We start from the raw sequence: 20,312 nt of genomic DNA on the forward strand, positions 1-20,312 counted from the left end.
CTATGTAGGCCGTTTAGAAGAGATTCTCTTGGGCTGAGGAGATGCCCGGTCTGTAAGTGCCTGTCATGTAAGCATGAGGACTTGAGGTTGGATCTCTAGCACTCAGATGAACTCCGCATGTGGTAGGGACTCAGAGACAGGTGAGAGTATCCAGTCTTGACTACATTGTCTAGTCGTCTTTTTCCCATCATTTACCTTCCCCCGCCCCTGTTTTACCCCCTATCACTAAACAGGAGAGAAAGAAGGATAGAGGGGGGAGAGAGATAGAGATCCCTGAATCTAATTTATTTCTTCTTGTTTCTTCTTTGAGCCCAACTACTAATACATTGCAAATAGCCTCTCTAAATGACCAACCCCACTTATCAGGGCTTCTCTCTATGTACCCTGTAAAGAATTCCTACAAATGTTATACAATCCCAGAAACTATCTGCAGCTGGCAAAACCATGCCTCTTCTAGAACACACAAGGCAGAGCATAGCTGCTGCAAAACAGCCTTACACCCCACACCCGGGATTAAAATGAAAACATATAATATTTCTGTTTTTAAAAGTAACCAAAATCCCAGAATTGTCAAACTTGTCACTACAGGTGGATCCTTGGAGCTCAGTCACTAGTCTGTTAGTCTAGCCATTCATTGAGCTCCAGGCTTAGTAAGAGACTCAAAAAAGAAAGGTGAAGAGCCACTGTGGAAGACACCTGAAGTCTACTTCTAGGTTCCATATGCACCACACACACACACACACACACACACACACACACACACACACCAAGATTTTTTAGAAGATTTTTGTGTACATTGGTCACTGTGTTTTAATGTTTGAGGCCACTGGCTAAAAAAGTTTTTATTGCCTGGAAAATTGACTAGTAAGAAAATAAATGTGGCTAGGTATGGTGGCTCATGCCTTCATTCCCAGAGGAGGCAGAGGCAGAGGCTGGTGGATCTCTGTGAGTTCAAGGACAGCCTGGTCTACAGAGCAAGTTCTAGGACAGCTGGAGTTAACATGCAGAGAAACCTGTCTCAAAAAACTAAAAGAAAACAGAAGTGTCTGTGGGGGTTAAATGTCCTCACCTTTTGTGACAGGGTCTTGCTGTAGTTTAGGCTGGCTTCAAACTCATGACAGTCCTCCTGCCTCAACTTTCCAAGTGTTGAGATTATAAGCATGAACTGTCACATCTCTTACCACATTTACTTTAACAGTTGTATGGAGCAGAAAGGCTCAATGGCTCTATAGCTAGAAAGTGACTGTTGGCAGTCTGGTGAGTCTGCAAAAGTCCTACATGGGAAAACAGGCTGAGTTGGGAGGGTATTGTGAAGATCAAGGGGTCAGCCCATTCCCAGGTACAGTGGAGAGGAGGGAGGTAGTACTGTTCTCATAAGACACCCCAGGCTGAAGTCAGCTAATCTTCCGTGTCTATAGTTCTGCATTATGTCTCATGACACATGATTAATTCTTGAGGGGTGAGAGTTGTGCACCCCTCAAGAAATCTGAGACTCAAATGTACAAGCCTTGCCATGGCTGTGTTTGGGCTATAAGGTTACAAACTGCCCAATAGGGAAGACTAAGGAGGCAGAGGGTAGCCATAGCTAGACACCTTTTGGGTCCTGCTTTTTATGATTGGTTGCCCTCAATGTTGTCTGACTGGTTCCTACTGCTTCCACAGTGTTTCTGCTGCTGCATGACTCTAAGAACCAGCAAAGGCTTTTTAGTGCTCGAGGGAGTTTAGGGCACCCCAAGATTGCAGCAGACTCCAGATGGCCACTGAGGACTGCTGTGTGCTTGCTTAGCTAGCTACCTCTTCTCTCCTTAGATCTGTTACTACTGATAACAGAAGTCCTAGCAAAGGTCTCAGTTGAGGAGGACCTAGTTCATTCAGTGTGAAATTAGCTTAGAAACTTTGTGGCTAAGCCACATACCCAGAATGGGCTGCCTTGTGTCCTCAGAGTTTCTATCTTTATTTGGGGTTGATCTGCAAGGAGTGACCGTACTGCTTCCTGTGGCTTCTCTGCCTGTTCTGATAAGTGATACCAGCTGTCTTTGAGGAGAGTTTGTCTGGAGGAAGCAGAAAGTCCCCCAGTCACTAGTTGGTGCCCCAAAGACACTGGCTCCCTCCCTGTGGCCAGGGCTGGTGTCAATCCCACAGACCCTTACTTCCTTAGCCCCACATGAGCACACTTGTCTGTCTCTTCTGGTTTATGAGTAGCCATGCTCCTCAGATCAGAAGTACTATTTTGACTCTGCCTTGGGAATCTGCCCCTAGCCAGAAGGCAGTGACAGAAAGTAGCCATTGGCTGTAGGAGCCAACGGTGACTGAAGAAGGCAGGCTTGAAGCTATCTATGACATTGTGATTGGAGGGAAAGCTCCTCTCTGGGTAGTTACTATGGAGCCAGGATTAGGGGGTTTGCTTTAGTTTTGCTGAGCTGGATCTCACATGAAGTATTTGTCTTTAGGAAAAAAAAAAAAAAAAAAAAAAGATGCGGGGCTGGTGAGATGGCTCAGCGGGTAAAAGCTCTGACTGCTCTTCTGAAGGTCCTGAGTTCAAATCCCAGCAACCACATGGTGGCTCACAACCATCTGTAATGAGATCTGACTCCCTCTACTGGAGTGTCTGAAGACAGCTACAGTGTAATTAGACATAATAATAAATAAATCTAAAAAAAAAAAAGATTCAGAAATTTCTGGCCACTTCATATGCACACAGGGAAAAATGTAATTTTGAGAAAGAACCTGTGTGTGGGGATAGAGGCCACATCTGGTGTGTGCTAGGATGCAGTTTGCCCACTGTGCTGGCTCCCCAGGGCTTTGAAACATTCTTTTTTGTCTTTGTTTTTTGAGACAGGGTCTCAATATGTAGCTCAGGTTGTCTTGGAATTCACTGTGTAGACCAGTCTAGCCTTGGACTCACAGAGATTTACCCTCCTCTGTCTGCCTCCTGAATGCTAGGATTAAAGGTGCACCCCATTACCTGCAATTTTTGAAGGAGGGGGTACCATTCTCGTAGGTATAAGGACACTCAGCACCAAGTATCCATCTACCAACATGTCTGTGTTCTTTCTGGCAAGGGTAAAAGGGTGTGATGCCTAGTGCTACATGAACTTAGGTTTGAGGACTACTGGGTGTCACTCAAGCTACTGGTCATTCTTTCAGAGGAGGTGGGATTCTCTGGGGATAAAGGGCTCAGCCAGCTCCTCATGCAGGCACTCTGTAGTAAACACAGCTAGTGTGCTATGAATGGTGCCAGCAGCTGGAGACTGGAAGAAGGTGGTGAGCACCTGTGTGTTTTAGAAACCTGTCAAAGATATCTACTTAACTGGTTCTTTTGAATGTCTCCCTCATAGGCACGAGCTGCTGGAGGAGGCCCGCAGGCAAGGCTTGCCTTTTGCACAGTGGGATGGGCCCACAGTGGTAGTGTGGTTAGAGGTGAGTCCTCTTCACATGCTGCACTATAGGAACTCAGCAAGGCCTCTCACACTTGCCTGATATTCTGGCCCTCTTGTTGTCATGTCTAGCTCTGGGTTGGGATGCCTGCCTGGTATGTGGCTGCTTGCCGAGCAAATGTCAAGAGTGGTGCCATCATGTCCGCCCTGTCAGACACTGAGATCCAGCGGGAGATTGGCATCAGCAACCCCCTGCACAGGCTGAAGCTACGGCTGGCCATCCAGGAGATAATGTCACTGACTAGCCCTTCTGCTCCACCCACATCCAGGACGGTAAGTCTCCCGTGAGGTGCTCTAATGCTCAGGGAGGAAGGACTGTCTCCTGGAAGGCTGCAGACCACTCAACCTGCTTTCTTATAGGTCGTTGTAACCCCCAGAAGGTCTTATTTAAAACATGACTGCAGATGCCTTAGAACTTGCTTGTATGAATGGGATGACCCAAGACTAGCAAGCATTTTGGGCTAGGATACAGATTTATGTAGAGTACCTGCTTAGCATGTGAAAGGTACCAGTAACCAGCATTGGACAAAGGTTTTCATGAAAGCCTGGCTGAAGTTGAGTGTGAGGTCCATTTGATCATGTGGGAGTATGAGAATCAGAGCTTTGAGTCCAGCAGTGAGACCCTAATCAAGTTAAAAATGAAAGCTTGTTTAGAAAAACCTCAAGAAGAAAGGTATTTAAAGGTAGAAATTGATTCTTTAAAACCTCACAGTGGGACTGGAAAGGTGGCTCAGCAGTTAACAATATTGGCTATTCTTCCAAAGGAGCAGGGTTCAATTCCCAGCACCCACATGGCAGCTCACAACTGTCTGTAACTCCAGTTCCAAGGGATCTGGCATCCTCACACAGACATACATGCAGGCAGAATACCAAAGCACATAAAAATAAATTATTTAAAAACAAAGCAAAAAACCCTCACATGCATTTATTGTACCTGTTGTCCCGAGGGCTTCCGGGCAGGAACTGAGGAGTGTATACTCTATACTCGCACTTCCTGCCTTTTGCCTTTCATGCCTGATGACCCCTGACCATGCAGAGTGAATCTGCATTCACACAGAGTGAGCAACTTGCTGAGCAGGTTACACATTCCCCTGTGACTTCTTCACAGTGCAACAGTAGGACAGTAGGGATCCAGGGTCTCTGACTCGACAGGGATAGCTGCTGGCCTGGGCCTGTGGCTGGTCTGTCACAGAGGTGGGATTGTGCCTCTTTATCTGCCATATGTTACGGAACAGTGTGCTGGACCGTAGAACAAGGGAAGTACACTTAGATTTACTTAGCTGAATTAAAATTCACTGGCATCCAGCCCCTGCCCTTCTCAGTCTTTGAACTCTGCCCTGGCATGGGCTCCGTGGCAGCATGTATGGAGTGAGCTGCTTGCATTTTCTCTGGAGTATTAGCTCTGCAGAGCACCTTGGATGTCACTAGTGAGGAATAGCTGCTGCCACCCAGTGTCCTGGTCACCAGAAAATGTACTTTTCTTCTCACTGGACAGTAATTTTTCTCTGTAAAAATCAACCAAAGGGGAAAGTCAAACATGGCTGTATTCCTGACTTAGCTTGAGTGATTCTGCAGAAACCCTCAAGTACCTTTGAGACATGCCTTTTTGCAACAGCTTAAGGCCTCACCCTAACTCAAACTTAATTTAAAGTGTTGAAAAGTTTTTTTGTTCTCTGTGGGATGAACCCTAGATTCTGTCTTCAGCTGTGGCTCAGAGCTCTTATCCAGAGAATGATATTTGTTGCCACAATCCCTCCTGTTCCCTGATAGTTTCATGTCAGAAAGGCATGTTCATTGAGGCCCCTCCAAAGTCTTCCTCTGCTGTGCTTGTATGGGGAGCTCCCACCATCTTAGCTTGGAAGTGTTCCCTCCACACTATTAGGCACAGGCATAGATTCCTCCCTTGAGCTTATAGTAACAAGCATATAGATTTTGGTCCTGTCTCTGGTTGTGTCAGGGAGACAACCAGGACATGGTATGGTTAATTTTGGCCCATCTGGGCTAGTTCCCTGGTGTATACCTGCCAGCTGGAAGAGGGGCTTTTTGCTGCTGTTGGAATGAGGCTGCTTATGGGAGGGATTTTTTTAGGAAGTACTGGAGATAAAGCCCAGGGCCTTGCGCTGATAGGCAGCTCTGGCACTGAGCCCTATCTCCAATCCAGCGAGATTGTTGTAAGAGAGTGAGCAGAGTTCTGAGAGAGCCAACGTTTCTGGAAGTCTAAAATGGCTGTTGTTTTCTTTATTTATGTACCCCAGGGGCAGACACAGCAGCCCAGCCCTGGAAGCTGTGAGCTCTTCTCTGCTGAGCAGTTACTGCCAGAGTATAGCTTCTGGCAAGAGGGCTGGGCTCATGTGGCTTTTTATCATTTTCTGTGAAGAGTGGCCTTTGCCTCAGGCTCCTGTGCCTGAAGTTTTATTTGTGTGCCCTCTCCTCTCTGTCATGCTTCCCTGGCCCTGGGATATGGCTGGTGCACTGGGTACCTTAGACCACAGGAAATGTCTGGTTGACACATGAAGAGATGGAAACGCTTACAGCCACGCCACAAACGGTTAGTCACTGCAGCCTGCATTCTCAGGGCACGTGTTGTGTCAGACCAGCTTGGGCTTTGGCCTTTCTGTTGGGAATGAAGGTGTTAATGTTCAGTTGTTTCACAGACATGTCCCCTCTTAGGTTATCAACTAAGTGTACAAACAGGAGTTTGTTTTGCTTTAGTTTTTTCTTTCCAGGATCTTACAGTTGCTGCAGATGTGCTCATTTAGATAGAATTGATTCTATTGGGGACAGAGCTCAGTTTAGCACCCGACTCTGATAGTGGAACCCAGCTTTTCCCTCTTACTGATATGCTGGCATGGAAAGGGTGTGTTTCTTGCATGAAAACCCCAGGCTGCTGGTGCTGCACAGACTGCATGCTGCTGCAATCCCAGCATGCTCATGTGTCCAACCATCCATGTTTGCCTGCTTGCCTTACCATAGCTTACAAACACTAATGGTTTGTTCTTTTGCATTCCTAACCATGTAACATCAGGAAGACGAGGAGGGAAGCTGGGCTCAGGTTGGCATCTTTCTCTACCTACCTACCTTCACTGTGTAGCAACAGAAAGTTTCTGGGATGGTAAAGCATGGAACTTGTCTTTCTGGATGTTCTTAGAACCCCAGTCTGCTCAGTGTGGTTAAAGCCCAGGGCAGGCTTGGCAGCGTCTCATGGACAACTTTGAACATTTTCACAGGAGCCTTTATAGCGACTCTTCATGAGCACAGGCTTCTGTCAGTGTGGGGTTCCTCACACAGGAGCCCACACCTTTTAAGAGTGCGTGCAGAATTCCCTGCTGGGATGACTTTAGGTTTCAAGATCTCCTGGTAGAGAAAGTATAAAATTTGCAAACCTTAGAAACATTATGCCTTTCCTGTGTCTCTGTGTTGATGTCTTACTGAGTGCTGCCCTAATGCTGCATAGATTTAAAGATCTCACTGGGGGAACTCTAAGAGGTGAGGCTTCTTCCTATCTCATGGGTGTTTGCATTTTCCTGCTAACGTTTTTATTACATTTAGGTATTTGTGTTTATCTGTCTGTGTGCACATGCCAGAGTGAGGTCAAAGAACAATGCAGGAGTGTCACTTTTCTTCCCCATGTGGGTTCCAGGGAGGAACTCTGTTTTCAGACTTGCTGGCCAGTGCCTCTGCCCACTGAGCTCTCTCACTGTGTTTGCACTCTCAGTCCCCAGTTCTTTACTACCCAGGGAGCTCTTCCTAAGTGCTTTGCCATCTCTGCATTCAGGCAGCTCAGGTGAATGACAGTTGTCCCGTCCCTGGATTTTAGCAGCTTTTATTGCTGAGGCTGAGCTATGGACCGGCACAGGTAATATTCTTAGTTTTCCCCGACACAGACAGCTACCTCCCTCTTTATCAATGTCACTGTGATGCAGAAAGGATACAGGCTCTGGTCCACTGCTCTTCCTGTGCTTTGCCTCTCCCTGCCATTACTTAGCCTGGCTAGCAGCTCCTTACAGCACAGAAAATACTGTGCAATGTTGCTTCTAAGTCAGGGTGGTCAGCTGGATACTTTCTGATGATCACAGGGCACCTCACATGTCCACACAGAGTGATTCTAGTTCTTTGTAGAAATAGATGCTTGTCTCAGGCTAGGAAGTGTGAGCAGCATGCTTTGCAGTGGAGTGTGAAAGAAGGGGCTTGTATCACTCCCTCGCAATTCTCTTCCCAACTGAGCTGTTAGGCAAAGACTTCAGCCTGCTCTCCCACACAGGATAGACTGTGGACACTGAGGAACCATTAACAAGAGGTGTGGCCATGACCCTACTTCTTTGTAGCCTAAGTTTTGCTTAGTCTGGGTTGTGTCTGTGCTGTGCAGCGTTTTCCTCTGTCCTAGGGCATCTGGCTCTGTGTGCCTCCCTTTCCTAGGTTATCTCAGCATCCTAGGAGAAAAAGGAGGGCTCCCTGGACTGAGCCCTCGCTGCAACGGCCACCACAAAGAAGTGATTGGTGTGCTTGGGAAGCATGCAGATGGGACAGTGCTGCCTCATTTGGCCCTTTCTTTATAGGATCTTCTTCATTCTGCCCTTCCAAGAACGTAGACCCAGGCCAGAAAATAGCTGAGGGTCCCTGTGCTGATAGACAGTGACATCTTGTGATGATCCAGAGTGCTTAGGGACAGTAATAGAATAGAATAGTTCTTTTTGTCTTTGTGCCTTGGCTGGAGCAGGTGAGCAGTGGAGGGAGGCTGTTTCCATTTCCCAGCATCAAGTCACCTGCTCTCTTTGCCTGCAGTGTGCTCATTTCCACAGGACAGACCTGTTTAGTCACTAGAAGTGATGTTTTTAACCTAGGTTTCCAGTTGGTTCTTAGTCTGTAGAAATGGGTCCCTGTTCATACTGCTTAGCACCACCTGGGTCTTGGCCTGGGGGCTGTTGTGCAGCTTCCTGTCTCAGGTGGTCCTGTCCTTTGTGAATGACAGGGCTGACTGACTTCCTTCCCTGCTCGCTGGTTTTGTGTGTCTTGTTGCCTTGTGCTGGTGGTTCGGTGCTGGGAGTTACTGAGGGCACAGCTGCACTTCTTGTGGATAAGCATTCAGTTCTTCCCCTCCACAGGTGCTCTGTGCTGCTTGGAGGTAGATTCACCCATTCCCAGAATGCTGAATTCTCCACAGTGAATGGGAGAGCCTTTCACGTGGTGTTTCTGGGTCTTTTATAGTATTATGCTTTTCCAGATTCTTGATATATAAAATTTCCCAGATTATGTTCCCATGACAACAAGCCTCTCAGCATCAGGTATTTTAGTATGTTGTTGATTGACTTGATGACATTATAGATCCTTGCACTATTATTTTGGAAGTGTGTTAATTTACAAATGTTTGGAAGGTATTTAGATGTTTCTAGCCATTATTTATCCCTTTGAGACAAAGTCTTGCAGTGTTACTCAGGCTAGCCTCTGACTTTCAGCTTTAAACAACCATCCCATCTTGGCCTATTGAATAGTTGGAGGAACTATGGATATGTGACCCTGTATTTGGCCAATTGCTGTTTTCTTTTTTCTCCCATCTTTTCCACCTATCTTTACTGGATCTTGCCCTGTATCCCAAGTCAACCTTCAACTTGCAGCAGTTACAGATTCTGGTTCTTTTTTTTTTTTTTTTTTTTTTTTGAGTCAGAAAATACTGTGCAATGTTGCTTCTAAGCATATTGAGAGCTGGGGAGTCGTCACTCTGTGGCCAAGTTGTACATGAGGCCTGGTTCAGTCTGCACCACACCAAGCCAAACACATCTGGATGTGTTATGGGGCTGTGCAACCATCATCCACGACTTGAGAGGCTGAGCAGCCCAGAAAGTTGACTATGATGTGCCAACCTTGAGATGGTGGCCTCCAGGACCACATGGGCTGGTGGGATGGAGTGTGAGGCTCTGCATCCTGTCTTGGGCAGTATGGTTGTTCCCTCTCAAGAAAAGAAAGGAAGTGTTCTGGTGTCAGGTAGAGAATTATGGAAAACCTAAATAGATCAAGTTAATTGATAATTGTTGCTTCAATCTGTACCATGCTGAGTCTTTTCAAGGAAAAGCTGCTTTATAGCACTCCTCCCCTTTGTGCTTTGGATGGAAGGAGTATTTATGGCTTGTTTCTAGTTGTGCATTTGTCTTTTTCTTCACTGAATCCTGTTAGCTATTGGTTTGTCTCTTAAATTTTTTTTCTAATCAACTTTTACTGGTTTTTAAATAGACATTTATGAAAAAGTGTTAAAACCAAAGTCAAAACCAGTCAGAGATCATTTTAATGAGTCAAGTTGAACCTGCCCTTCAAACTTGTTCATGAGTCGTGGTCATTCTTAGTTGTTGTATTAACAGCTCTTCAGAAGGGGCTCTGCAAGTTGGCTGTGGTTTCCTTGTGGCTTGTTTAGATAGGTTATGACTTTTAATGACTCCTTTTGTCTGGAGTCTCACTAACTCTTTAAGTGATGGGAATGGGAGATTGATTGCCCAGGAGTTACCAAGTCCAGTGCTGTCATTAGTTTAGTCTTCAGGAAATGTGGTAGATTTGAAGTCCATAACTAACGTCACCCACTTACTAAAAGCAGACTCTAGCATATGGGGACATGAACCATGAGTGGATTGGCAACGAGTGGCTGCCCAGCCTGGGCCTGCCGCAGTACCGCAGCTACTTTATGGAGTGCCTTGTAGATGCCCGGATGCTGGACCACCTGACCAAGAAAGACTTGCGAGGGCAGCTGAAGATGGTTGACAGCTTCCACAGGCAAGTGGATACTCGCCATGCTTTATCTGGCCCGAGCCTTGCCCTGTTGCTAGCTCCACATAATATCTTTTTGTTGTGTCTTTGTAAACAGAAATAGTTTCCAGTGTGGAATTATGTGCCTGAGAAGGTTAAATTATGACCGAAAAGAACTAGAAAGAAAAAGAGAAGAGAGTCAGAATGAGACAAGAGGTGAGTTCCCTACCTGGTCTGGCTTCTGCTGCCCGCGCTCCAGCTTCAGTGGGTGGAACATCTGCTGAGCAGCACTAGGAAGAATCCTGGAAGGCTTAGGTGGAGGCACTGGCCTAACCTGAGGAAGATGGAAAGGAGTGATAGAGAGCGTGCCTGTACAGTCATCAGTACTGGTACTTTTCCTGTGAAATTAAGTGTTTTATCCTTTGGTTATGTGTGTCCTGTGTAAATATCAACATATTTCCAAATGCAGAACAGTGATGAGTCTGCTGCATACTCTCTGGTATAAGTATGAAATGCATAGCTGTAGGGTATTCAAGGGTCTTGATCCCACAGGAAAGATAGGAGGCCCCAAGGCTACCCTCAGCCTGCTCTTGGAGGATAGCAGCATGGATAGGGAGGACATACAGAAGCAGGACAGGCTGCAGGGCCTTCTTCCCTGCCGCAGCACCAGTGATGGAGACAGTTACTTGCTTGAAGAGACAGTTTCAGAAGTCAGGAAGTCGTTGATGATTTTAGCAGTGGTTCTGAGTGGACACTCGATGTTTTAGTCTCTGTCACTTAATCTCTTTCGGCTCACCACAGCCCTAGAAATGTTTTTTATAAGAAAAACAAAATATGAAAAAGATGAGAGGTGGCCAGGCAGTGGTGGTGCGCACCTTTAATCCCAGCATTCCTGAGTAAGCAGAGGTAGGAGGATCTGTATGTATTTGAGGCCAGCCTGGTCTATAGAGTAGATTCCAGAACAATGAAGGCTACACAGAAATCCTGTCTCAAACAACAGCAACAACAACAAAAAGAGAAAAATGGAAACAAACTGCACATCTGAAGGTCAATTTGTCCCATGCTCTTGCCTGAGTCCTGGGAATGACCTCTTTTTCAGAGCAGAATCTGGGGGAAGAATGTTGAATCTGCTGCATTATTTTCTGTGGCCCTCTGCCTTCCTGCATTTGACAGGAGCTGTCTTTGGAAGTGATTGGGCATATTTTTAGACTGACTATTCTTAGCTCACCATTAGTGCTAATGGAATACTATACCTGTTACAAGGTGTGGCCTCCAGAGCCTCTGTGCTAGAGAATGTCTTTTAGTTTCTTTGTGAGTACTGGGCATGATCCTAGCACTCTGGAAGCTAAGGCAGAAGGACCATGTTAGTTCAAGGCCAATTGAGGCTCCAAAGTGAGACCCAGTCTTAAGAAAATAAATAAGAAATACATTGGCTGGGCGTGGTGGCGCACGCCTTTAATCCCAGCACTCGGGAGGCAGAGGCAGGCGGATTTCTGAGTTCGAGGCCAGCCTGGTCTACAAAGTGAGTGCCAGGACAGCCAGGGCTACACAGAGAAACCCTGTCCCGAAAAAAAAAAAAAAAAAAAAGAAATACATTGAAGATACTTGCATCATATGCTGGGTAGTTTCATGTCAACGACACAATCTAGAGTCATTAGAAAGCAGGGGGCCTCAGTTGAGAAAATGCTCCTATAAGATCTAGCCATAGGAAAACATGTAGAACATTTTCTTAGTTAGGATTGATGGGGGGTGGGGGTGGGCAGCCCATTTTGGTAGTACTGGAGTCTATAAGAAAGCAGACTCAGTAAACCATGGGAGCAAGCCAGTAAGCAGGGTTCCTTCATGGCCTCTGCCTCAGCTCCTGCTTCCAGGTTCCTGCATGAGTTTCTGCCCTCCCTGCTTTTTTTTTGGTTTTGTTTTTTTTTTTTTTTTTTTTTTTTTTTTTTTTTTTGAGACAGGGTTTCTCTGTAGCCCTGGCTGTCCTGGAACTCACTCTGTAGACCAGGCTGGCCTTGAACTCAGAAATCCGCCTGCCTCTGCCTCCCAAGTGCTGGGATTATAGGCATGCAGCACCACTGCCTAGCTCCCTCAGTGTTTTTGATCATGAACTGTTAAGTGGAGCTATGAGTGAAATAAACCCTTTCCTCCCAAGTTGCTTTTGATCATGGTCACCACAGCAATAGTAACCCTAAGGCACATCATAAAGTAAATTAGAATAAAAATGTTCACCTTGAGCAAAAGTTTGAATGCAAGGTACATTGGCTATGCAGAAGAGTCCCTGGAAGACTAAGGACCACGGGCTGGAGAGCTGACAGGAGCTTCCTCAGCACCGCCCTGGTTCCCTGGGTCATTGCACATTTCTTGTGAAGGAGGGAGTGGGGGTGCCCAGCATCCAAGCAAACTGTCTTCCATGGGTGGCTGCCTGGAACATGCGGGCTGAGCAAGTGTGGCTGTGCAGGTGGCTCTGTCTGGGATGCGAAGAATCTTGCTTTGGTCCTCAGGTTTGTAGGCTCTCACTTCATTCTATTCCTGGAAGTGGAATGAGTCCTGTCCCTTTCCCCTGGGTTCCCTGGAGTAGTTCCAGTGGGTTCTTAGAGTGGCATGGATAGAATTCCTCTATGAGGGCTGTGCTATCTGTGATGCTGGAACCTGGGGGCTTGGGTCTGTTTCAGGAGCACAAGGTCAGGATTTTTACCAGGAACCTTTTCTCCTGTGCTGCAGGGTATTATGAGTGGAACATTTATGAGGCTACCATATGCTTCTCTACTCTTGCAGATGTGCTTGTGTGGAGCAATGACCGGGTGATTCGCTGGATCCTGTCGATTGGCCTTAAAGAGTATGCCAACAACCTAATAGAGAGCGGTGTTCACGGAGCACTTCTGGCTTTGGACGAGACTTTCGATTTCAGTGCCCTGGCACTCTTGTTACAGATTCCAACGCAGAATACGCAGGTGACCCCCGAGCTCTCAGTCCCGAACCCTGCCAGTGTTCCAGAAGTCCTGATTGCACATGCTCACTTGCCCCCTCCAGTTGAGGGAAAACTTAACATTGCATAGCTAGTGAGGACTTTGAGTAGCTCCATAGTGAGTCAACAGAGGCTAACGCTACACTCTCATCTGCTTTCTGTTTCAGCGCACTACATGAAAGCTTTATTAGTTTCACTTTTGTGGTAATTGCTTTACTTAACTTTCTTTGCTTCATGAGCATATTTGAAAATGTGAAATTTCCATTTCTCCACAGAGCACCACCATTAGCTCATACTCCCAGCCATCTGCATAGCACTTACTATAGCTCCTCTCCCCTCAAACCCACCCACAGATTAGATGTGATTTTTGGATTCCATCATGGGTCAGGGTGTCCCTGGCAGTGGGATATGCCATCGTCCTTCTTAGTAATTGATGGAAGCTTTGGTGACTTTTTCACTGTTTTAGGCTCGAGCTGTCTTGGAAAGAGAATTCAACAACCTTTTGATCACGGGGACTGATCGGAGGTTTGATGAGGTAAGTGGATGCTCAGCCCGATGGCCTTGCTCTGTTTGGTCTGCTTGTTTTTCTGGTGTCACCAAAGCTCAGCTCAGCCACACATGTGTTCATGGGTGATGAGTGGGCCCCATTTCAACATATTTAGAACCATGTAGGAAATGCTACTTAAGGAGTGTGGACATAAATTCAAATATATATGTACACAGATGCTGGTGTTGAGAGAGCTAATTGCATTGAAACTGGTTGTCATGCCCAGCCCAGAAAAGAATGGTTTTTGTTTTGTTTTGCTTGTTTCAAGGTAGGGTTTCTCTGGGCAGCTCTGGCTGTCCTGAAACTCCCTCTATAAGACGAGGCTGGCCTTGAACTCACAAAGATTTACCTGCCTTTGCCTCCTGAATGCTGGGATGTAAAGCACACAACACTACCGACCAGCAAGAATGATCACTGTTAGTTGGCACTGGTCTCCTTGGTTTGCTAGGATGATGACAAAAGCTTCAGGAGGGCGCCTTCCTGGAGGAAGAAGTTCAGACCAAAGGACATTCGTGGCTTGGCCTCTGGCTCTGCAGAGACGTTGCCTGCCAACTTCCGGGTCACCTCCTCAATGTCATCTCCCTCTATGCAGCCAAAGAAGGTTCAGATGGACGGTATGTGGTGGGCCCTGCCACCCCATGTGTGGGGAGTGTGCACTGGCTGCTCCCAGGGCCTAGAGTGCAGCTGCATGCTTAGGTTGTTCAGCTAACCCTAACATTGGATCGTCACGATTAACCACCAAAGTAACAGAAACTAAGAGAATCCTTGTTTGATTTAGTCTTAACCTATTTTCCATAGGCTTAATACTGTCTGTTCTTGGGACTGGGTAGAGCCCATACTGTGAGATTGGACGGACCTGACAGGCAGCACAAATGTGCCTGTTCTCTGTTGCATGCCAAAGCCCTGACCACAGCTCGCTTACTATAGTAGCCTAGGTTGTCTTCATAGTCACAGTAAGCTTCCTGCCTCAGCTTTGTGAATGCTGCAATTATAGGCATAAGCAAATTGTAAATAATGCAGTTTCCACCTCTTTCCACAATGTTAGTCATATGTCCCTGTTAATAGAACAGGGAAGATAGGCTGAAACTAGGTGGGCCTCAGCCAGAGATGGTGGGGCACAGCTGTCAGAGTGGACCCCAGACTTCTGACAGGACAGAAGTCAGAGGCTTGCCTTGAACTTTGCTGCTAAAAGGCACATGACCCTGAGCAGACATGTTCTTGAGTAAGCCTTCTGGCTGTGCTTTGTGTTCCTAAGGAGGTTTTAATAACTGACAGCCACATACTGGAAGCAGCCAAACCTGTTAAGAGTCCTAACAGGCAGGCTCCTCTTCGCCAATGTGGGTGATGGATTAGCCATGTTGTTGGGGGTTTTTTGTTTTTTGTTTGTTTGTTTGTTTTTTAGTTTTTCGAGACAGGGTTTCTCTGTGTAGTCCTGGCTGTCCTGGAACTCACTTTGTAGACCAGGCTGGCCTCAAACTCAGAAATCTGCCTGCCTCTGCCTCCCGAGTGCTGGGATCAAAGGTGTGCGCCACCACACCCATCCATGTTCTTTTGGGATTCTTGGTCTCACTTCACAAACCAGAGACATGCACAGGGCAAAGCTTTCCCGGGCTAGACTCCTGGAAAGCATATCAAGTAGAAAGCTCTGGCTGCTTTGGCGATGGTTAGTATTGTGTTTCAGGGGAAGGTCCAGTTTGTCTGCTCATAGCAACTTTGTAAGAGCCAGTGTGAGCCTGCTGTGCCAGCCTAGCTCAGGCTGAATGGGAGCATGCAGGCTTTCCTTGTTATAAGCCACACTAGAGAGAAAGCAGCCTAGAAAGAGGCGTAGGAGTCTAGGGTGTGGAGGTGGCTTCCTCTACTCTTACTTGAGAAGGCATCTGCTGGCCACCAGCTGTACTGAGAACTTCATCTGAGGGAGGAAAGTTGAGATGCAGGGTTGATGGCAGGCATTCCTTCCACTAAGCAAGCTGTCCCAGTGGCTCTGAGAGTGTGGCTGTGGGAACTTAGCATTCTCCTGTACACAGGCCCATTCTGTTTCTTAAGCCATGCTGGCTGCTTATTAAATGACAACCAGCATCTCAGTGGTTTCCATGGCTTCCCAAGAAGCCACTGTCCTGGTCATCGTGCCCTTCACCTCTGCCCCATTTCCTGGAGCCCTCCACCTTAGGAGTGTAACCTCAGCCTTTCCAGAGTCCCTCTTGGGGCTGGGATTTATCTATGGATGATGCTTGGAGGTGTAGTATACTTGTGTAAGGTCTGTGGTGCAGTCTCAGGAGAAACATGGTGGTCCCTTTCATAGTTGTCATTTACATGGACGCCTGAGATGGTGTTTGTGACGCTTGCTTATTGTTGCTTCTGAGTTAGCTGCCAGTTTCCAGGCTCTCAGGGAGCGTCTGGGCCACCATGGTGTTCTTGCCTGGCTCTTTCCCCACAGCAGTCTATCACTCCGGAAGTCCTGTTAGTGGTAGAATGTCTTTTTTTTTTGTTCCCTTGTGTGATGTTTAACACTAACTGCACGCTGTGTTTGCATGCTTCCTCCCATGGTTGTGGAGACAGGTAGTGTGTCCGGAGCACAGAGGTTGGACTCTGCCACAGTCAGGACTTACTCCTGCTAGAGCCTCCTGCTGGTGAGTAGAGAGCTGCTGTTCCAGACACCCCCAGTACAGCCCAGGGGGGCCAGTTCATGTCCACTTGGCTTTGGAAGCTTAGGACCATGAGAGCAAATCTCAGTTATTTGGGAACTGAAAGAATACAATTCTCCTGACACTTGGTGCCACAGGTGGTGGACAGTGACCACAGAGGGTAAAAACCTTGTTTTTTCTCTTTGTGTGTATCAGTGTGTGAGTGGGTATGTGCATGTGTGAGTGCAGGTGCTAGAAGAGTACAAATGAGGGTGTCAGATCCCCTAGAGCCTAGTTAGCTAGTTATGTACAGCTTTGGGCGGCCTGGTGTGGGTGCTGGGAATGGAACTCCGGTCCTCTGCAGGAGCAGGCAGTGGTTTTTTTTGTTTTGTTTGTTTGTTTGTTTGTTTGTTTTTTAGATGTATTTATTTATTTAACATACATGAGTACCCTGTCACTCTCTTCAGACATACCAGAAGAGGGCATCGGATCCCATTACAGACCGTTGTGAGCCACCATGTGGTTGCTGGGAATTGAACTCAGGACCTCTGGAAGAGCAGTCAGTGCTCTTAACTGTTGAGCCATCTCTCCAGACTTTCTAAAATCTATATTTATCCAGCCCTAGGTGTTGGCTGATGTCATGGAAGGCGCAGGGGTGAGAACAGTTCTCTACACTGGTGTGACTCTTTGAGCCGCTCAAGTACAGGGCCCCATGTGTGGCTCCTCCTGTGCTGTTTAGTCATTCAGGTGGCTGATGGTATGATACCACGGCCCTCAGTCTAGAGAGCTGCTATTTAAACATATAGCTAAGGGTGACTCTTCCAGGCCCAGGCCTCCCTCATCTCTCTTTGCTCCTAAGGCCCCCTCTTTTCCAGGACTGCTATCCTGATGGGTTCTGTTTGTTTTTGTTTTCTGCTTCTTTTAATTAATATCTGTAGACATATGCTTGGGGACTGGGCCTAGGTGACAGGTGGCTATGGGGTGGCCCTGTGTTGGCAGCCTGTGCTGAGAGGAAGTGTCTTTGCTTACTTGCAGTTTACCCACACTACTTCTACAGATGACGCCGCTGAGGCACGGACGGTGCAGAGCTCGTGCAGCCCCATCTGGCAACTTTTGCTATGTGGACCCAAGATATTTTATTACAGAGTTTTTAAACTAGTGAAGAAAAAAATCATAAATACCATAGAGAAAATATTTTAGAATTGACTGTTTCTTATATTTATGTAAACTTATGCTTCCTCATTTATATAGTTACTTACTCTTTCATGTATATCCAGGCTATAAATATCCTTTTGAGTCAACTCATGTTCTTATACCTAATTTTAGTCTTTTAAAGGAATGTACTGTAATGCTTGTGTATAAATCTGAGCAAATATAGGGCTTTTGTAAATTATGCATTTACTGTAATTATTCCTGTTTAATTTTTTAATGATGAACCCGACAGAGGAAAGGATTTTGCTACGTTTATAAAGTCATCATGATATAAGCCATGTGCGTTCTCCTCTACCCAGCTCTGTAACAATCATTCTGAAAGAAGCAGACTTTATTTCCAGACGTTTTCTGTCATATTTTAATGACTGACCTTAACCATACTTTTTCTAGACAAAATCTCAGCTTCCATTAGGCTTGAGACTGATGGTCAGGACTCTGTGAACAGCCCTTACCCCAACCACATCCCTGGCCCTGCTCTGGACATGGGTGGATTGTCTCCAGAGGCTGAGCAGGGCCCTGAGCTGGGAACAGCACTCTACAGGGGCAGGGTGGCCTCACCAGCAGACTGAGCAGCTGATGGAGCCTCGCAGCCACCTCCCTCCCGCCACACTCTTCAAGGACCAATCATGGGGCAGGTGCTCATTTCCTGGCTGGGGCAGAGCAGGTGAAAGCAAGAGACTTCAGCGGAGCGGACAGCCTGCAACTCCAATAAAGGCCTTATTTTTCTTGTATAAACTGTCTTACATTTATTTGTAACTGTTGTAAGAGTGGATCTAGTTCTCCACTCAGCTGTCTTGCTAGCCTCCTGACTGACTTCAGTGAACTAAGAAGCCACAGGGCTCAGGCACACGTGTGCGTATTTATTGTGTAGCTGATGTGGGAGAGGCTTTTATATTTGCTTACTGCTTTTAATTCATCTGGACAGTTGGTTGTTCTGTTTTTCTGTTAATCGTTTGTGACCCTTCCGATTATATAACAGTCTGTGCAGTCAACTTCTGAACTGTTTTTATCACAGTGTTATTTATTGCTGTTTTTCAATAAAGTCCCCAGCATTTCCCACTGCCAGTTAAGAGTGCTGTGAACAGGCGTCGGCTGCCTTATGCTCTGCTGAAGGTGCAGCAGGGTAAGAGATGGCACAGGGCTGCAATGGCCTGGGCAGCCTCAGAGCCATTCCCCACTACACTCACCCAAGGCAGTTCTTCTGAAAGTTGTGTCTCCTCAAGACTGCCAGCTTTCCCTGGTCATGTCTGAGTGGGTGTGGATTAGGGTCCTCCTGTCCCTTCTGTTTACAACTTGTCTGTTGACCTGTGCCACAGACCTGCAAAACCTTATTTGCTGGAGGCAACCATTGGGGCCAGGGAGATGGCTTTAGTGGGTAAGGTGCTTGACTTACAAACAAAAGGACTTGAGGTTAGATTCCCAGACCTCAGGGTGTGTGTGTGTGTGTGTGTGTGTGTGTGTTGCCTTAGTGATTAAGAGCTCACACCTCTTTCAGAGGACCTGAGTTCAATACCCAACACCCACATGGTAGCTCATTTCTGTTCAACTCTGGTTAGTTCCAGGATTTCCGATGCCTGCTCTGGCCTCTTCCAGCACAGATGCATAAAGCAGTACACAAAATTCACATGTTAAAAAGGTTCCTTGGCTTCTTGATGATAGTAGTCAGTTGAGAATTTTTAATAAAACGTAGCAGTTTCTTTCCCAAGAACACTCTGCCGCATGCTGCTTTCCTCTGTCACCTTTGGCAGGAATGGGGATGTAAGCATCCCTGGTTTAATTCTGATAGGGCCATACTCATGACCCCTCCCAGTACTGAACCACCTCTGAGCCACCCACAGTGAAGCATGCATGGAATAACAGGACTTGGGAAGCAGAGCAGAACTGCAGGCTCAATGCCAGCCTTGGCAGTACAGTAGAAACTCAAAGATTAAACAAGCAAGACTGAGTAGATAGATGGTCAGTAGGCAAAAGTAATGATGTGGCCAGATGTGGGAGTGCATGTCTATAATCCTGATGCAGCTTGATGGGACCCGGGAGGATCCCTGGAATCTTACAGGCCTGCTGTAGACCACAGAGAACAACACAAGACTACACAGAGATAGAGAATACTCTTTCCAGGGACTGGAGGGCTAGCTCAGCAGTTAAGAGAACACAAGTTTGGTTCCTAGCACCCACATCAGAAATTTTACAACCCTCTAACTTCAGCTTCAGGGGCTCTGACACCCTCTTCTGGCCTCTGAGAGCATCAGAATACCATAAATATAGAGGAAAAAACCTGGAAAACAGGAAGCTCTGAGATAAAACTATCCACATCCTCCTTTGCCTGTTTACCAGCATATACTGCTTTCAAGCAAAACTACAGGGTTTGATTTTTTTTTTTTTTCTGTTTTGAGACAGGGTCTCTCTATATTCCCTTAGCTATCCTAGAACTCACTCTGTAGACCAGAGTGACCTTGAACTCCCATCAGAGATCCCCTTGCTTCTGCCTCCTGAATGCTGGGATTAAAAGTGTGCACCACTGTATCTAGTTTGTATGTTTGGATTTTTGTTATTGGCTGGGATGATAAAAATGGTAGAATAACCACACAGCATAGACATAAGGATCTGGGTCCCATCCTCCACAACACACGTGGAAAGTTGTTTCGGACTGCTTTCATTGTTTTAAAGATTTATTATCGAAGAGGGAAGTGGGAAGGGAAAGAGGTGTGTGTGTGTGTTTACATGGGTCCCAAAAGAGGATGTTGGATGTGCAGAAACTGAAATTACAAACAGTTGTGGCCCTCTTGTTGTGGGTGCTATGA

General features: G+C 46.6%; 1 protein-coding gene across 10 annotated transcripts in view; it reads left to right on the plus strand.

Annotated features, from left to right (window-relative positions):
* Ppfia1 (PPFI scaffold protein A1) overlaps positions 1 to 18,571 on the plus strand; it is an 86,944-nt gene extending 68,373 nt beyond the window's left edge. For 3 of the 10 annotated variants that reach the window (XM_029479208.2, XM_029479210.2, XM_029479213.2), the window contains 11 exons: positions 3,339 to 3,420; positions 3,510 to 3,710; positions 5,923 to 5,985; positions 6,463 to 6,489; positions 10,015 to 10,193; positions 10,285 to 10,382; positions 12,942 to 13,117; positions 13,598 to 13,666; positions 14,127 to 14,292; positions 16,235 to 16,305; positions 17,335 to 18,571. In XM_029479208.2, the coding sequence (XP_029335068.2) occupies positions 3,339 to 3,420; positions 3,510 to 3,710; positions 5,923 to 5,985; positions 6,463 to 6,489; positions 10,015 to 10,193; positions 10,285 to 10,382; positions 12,942 to 13,117; positions 13,598 to 13,666; positions 14,127 to 14,292; positions 16,235 to 16,293 (1,120 nt within the window). In that variant the 3' untranslated portion in view covers positions 16,294 to 16,305; positions 17,335 to 18,571. The remainder of the gene's footprint in view (positions 1 to 3,338; positions 3,421 to 3,509; positions 3,711 to 5,922; positions 5,986 to 6,462; positions 6,490 to 10,014; positions 10,194 to 10,284; positions 10,383 to 12,941; positions 13,118 to 13,597; positions 13,667 to 14,126; positions 14,293 to 16,234; positions 16,306 to 17,334) is intronic. The other 7 variants (XM_029479209.2, XM_029479214.2, XM_029479216.2 and 4 more) reach the window with 5 other exon arrangements.
* Positions 18,572 to 20,312: the final 1,741 nt, after the last annotated feature.

The sequence above is a fragment of the Mus caroli genome, unplaced genomic scaffold (assembly GCF_978045245.1).
Source record: "Mus caroli unplaced genomic scaffold, Mus_caroli_1 scaffold_8, whole genome shotgun sequence".
NCBI lineage: Eukaryota > Metazoa > Chordata > Mammalia > Rodentia > Muridae > Mus > Mus caroli.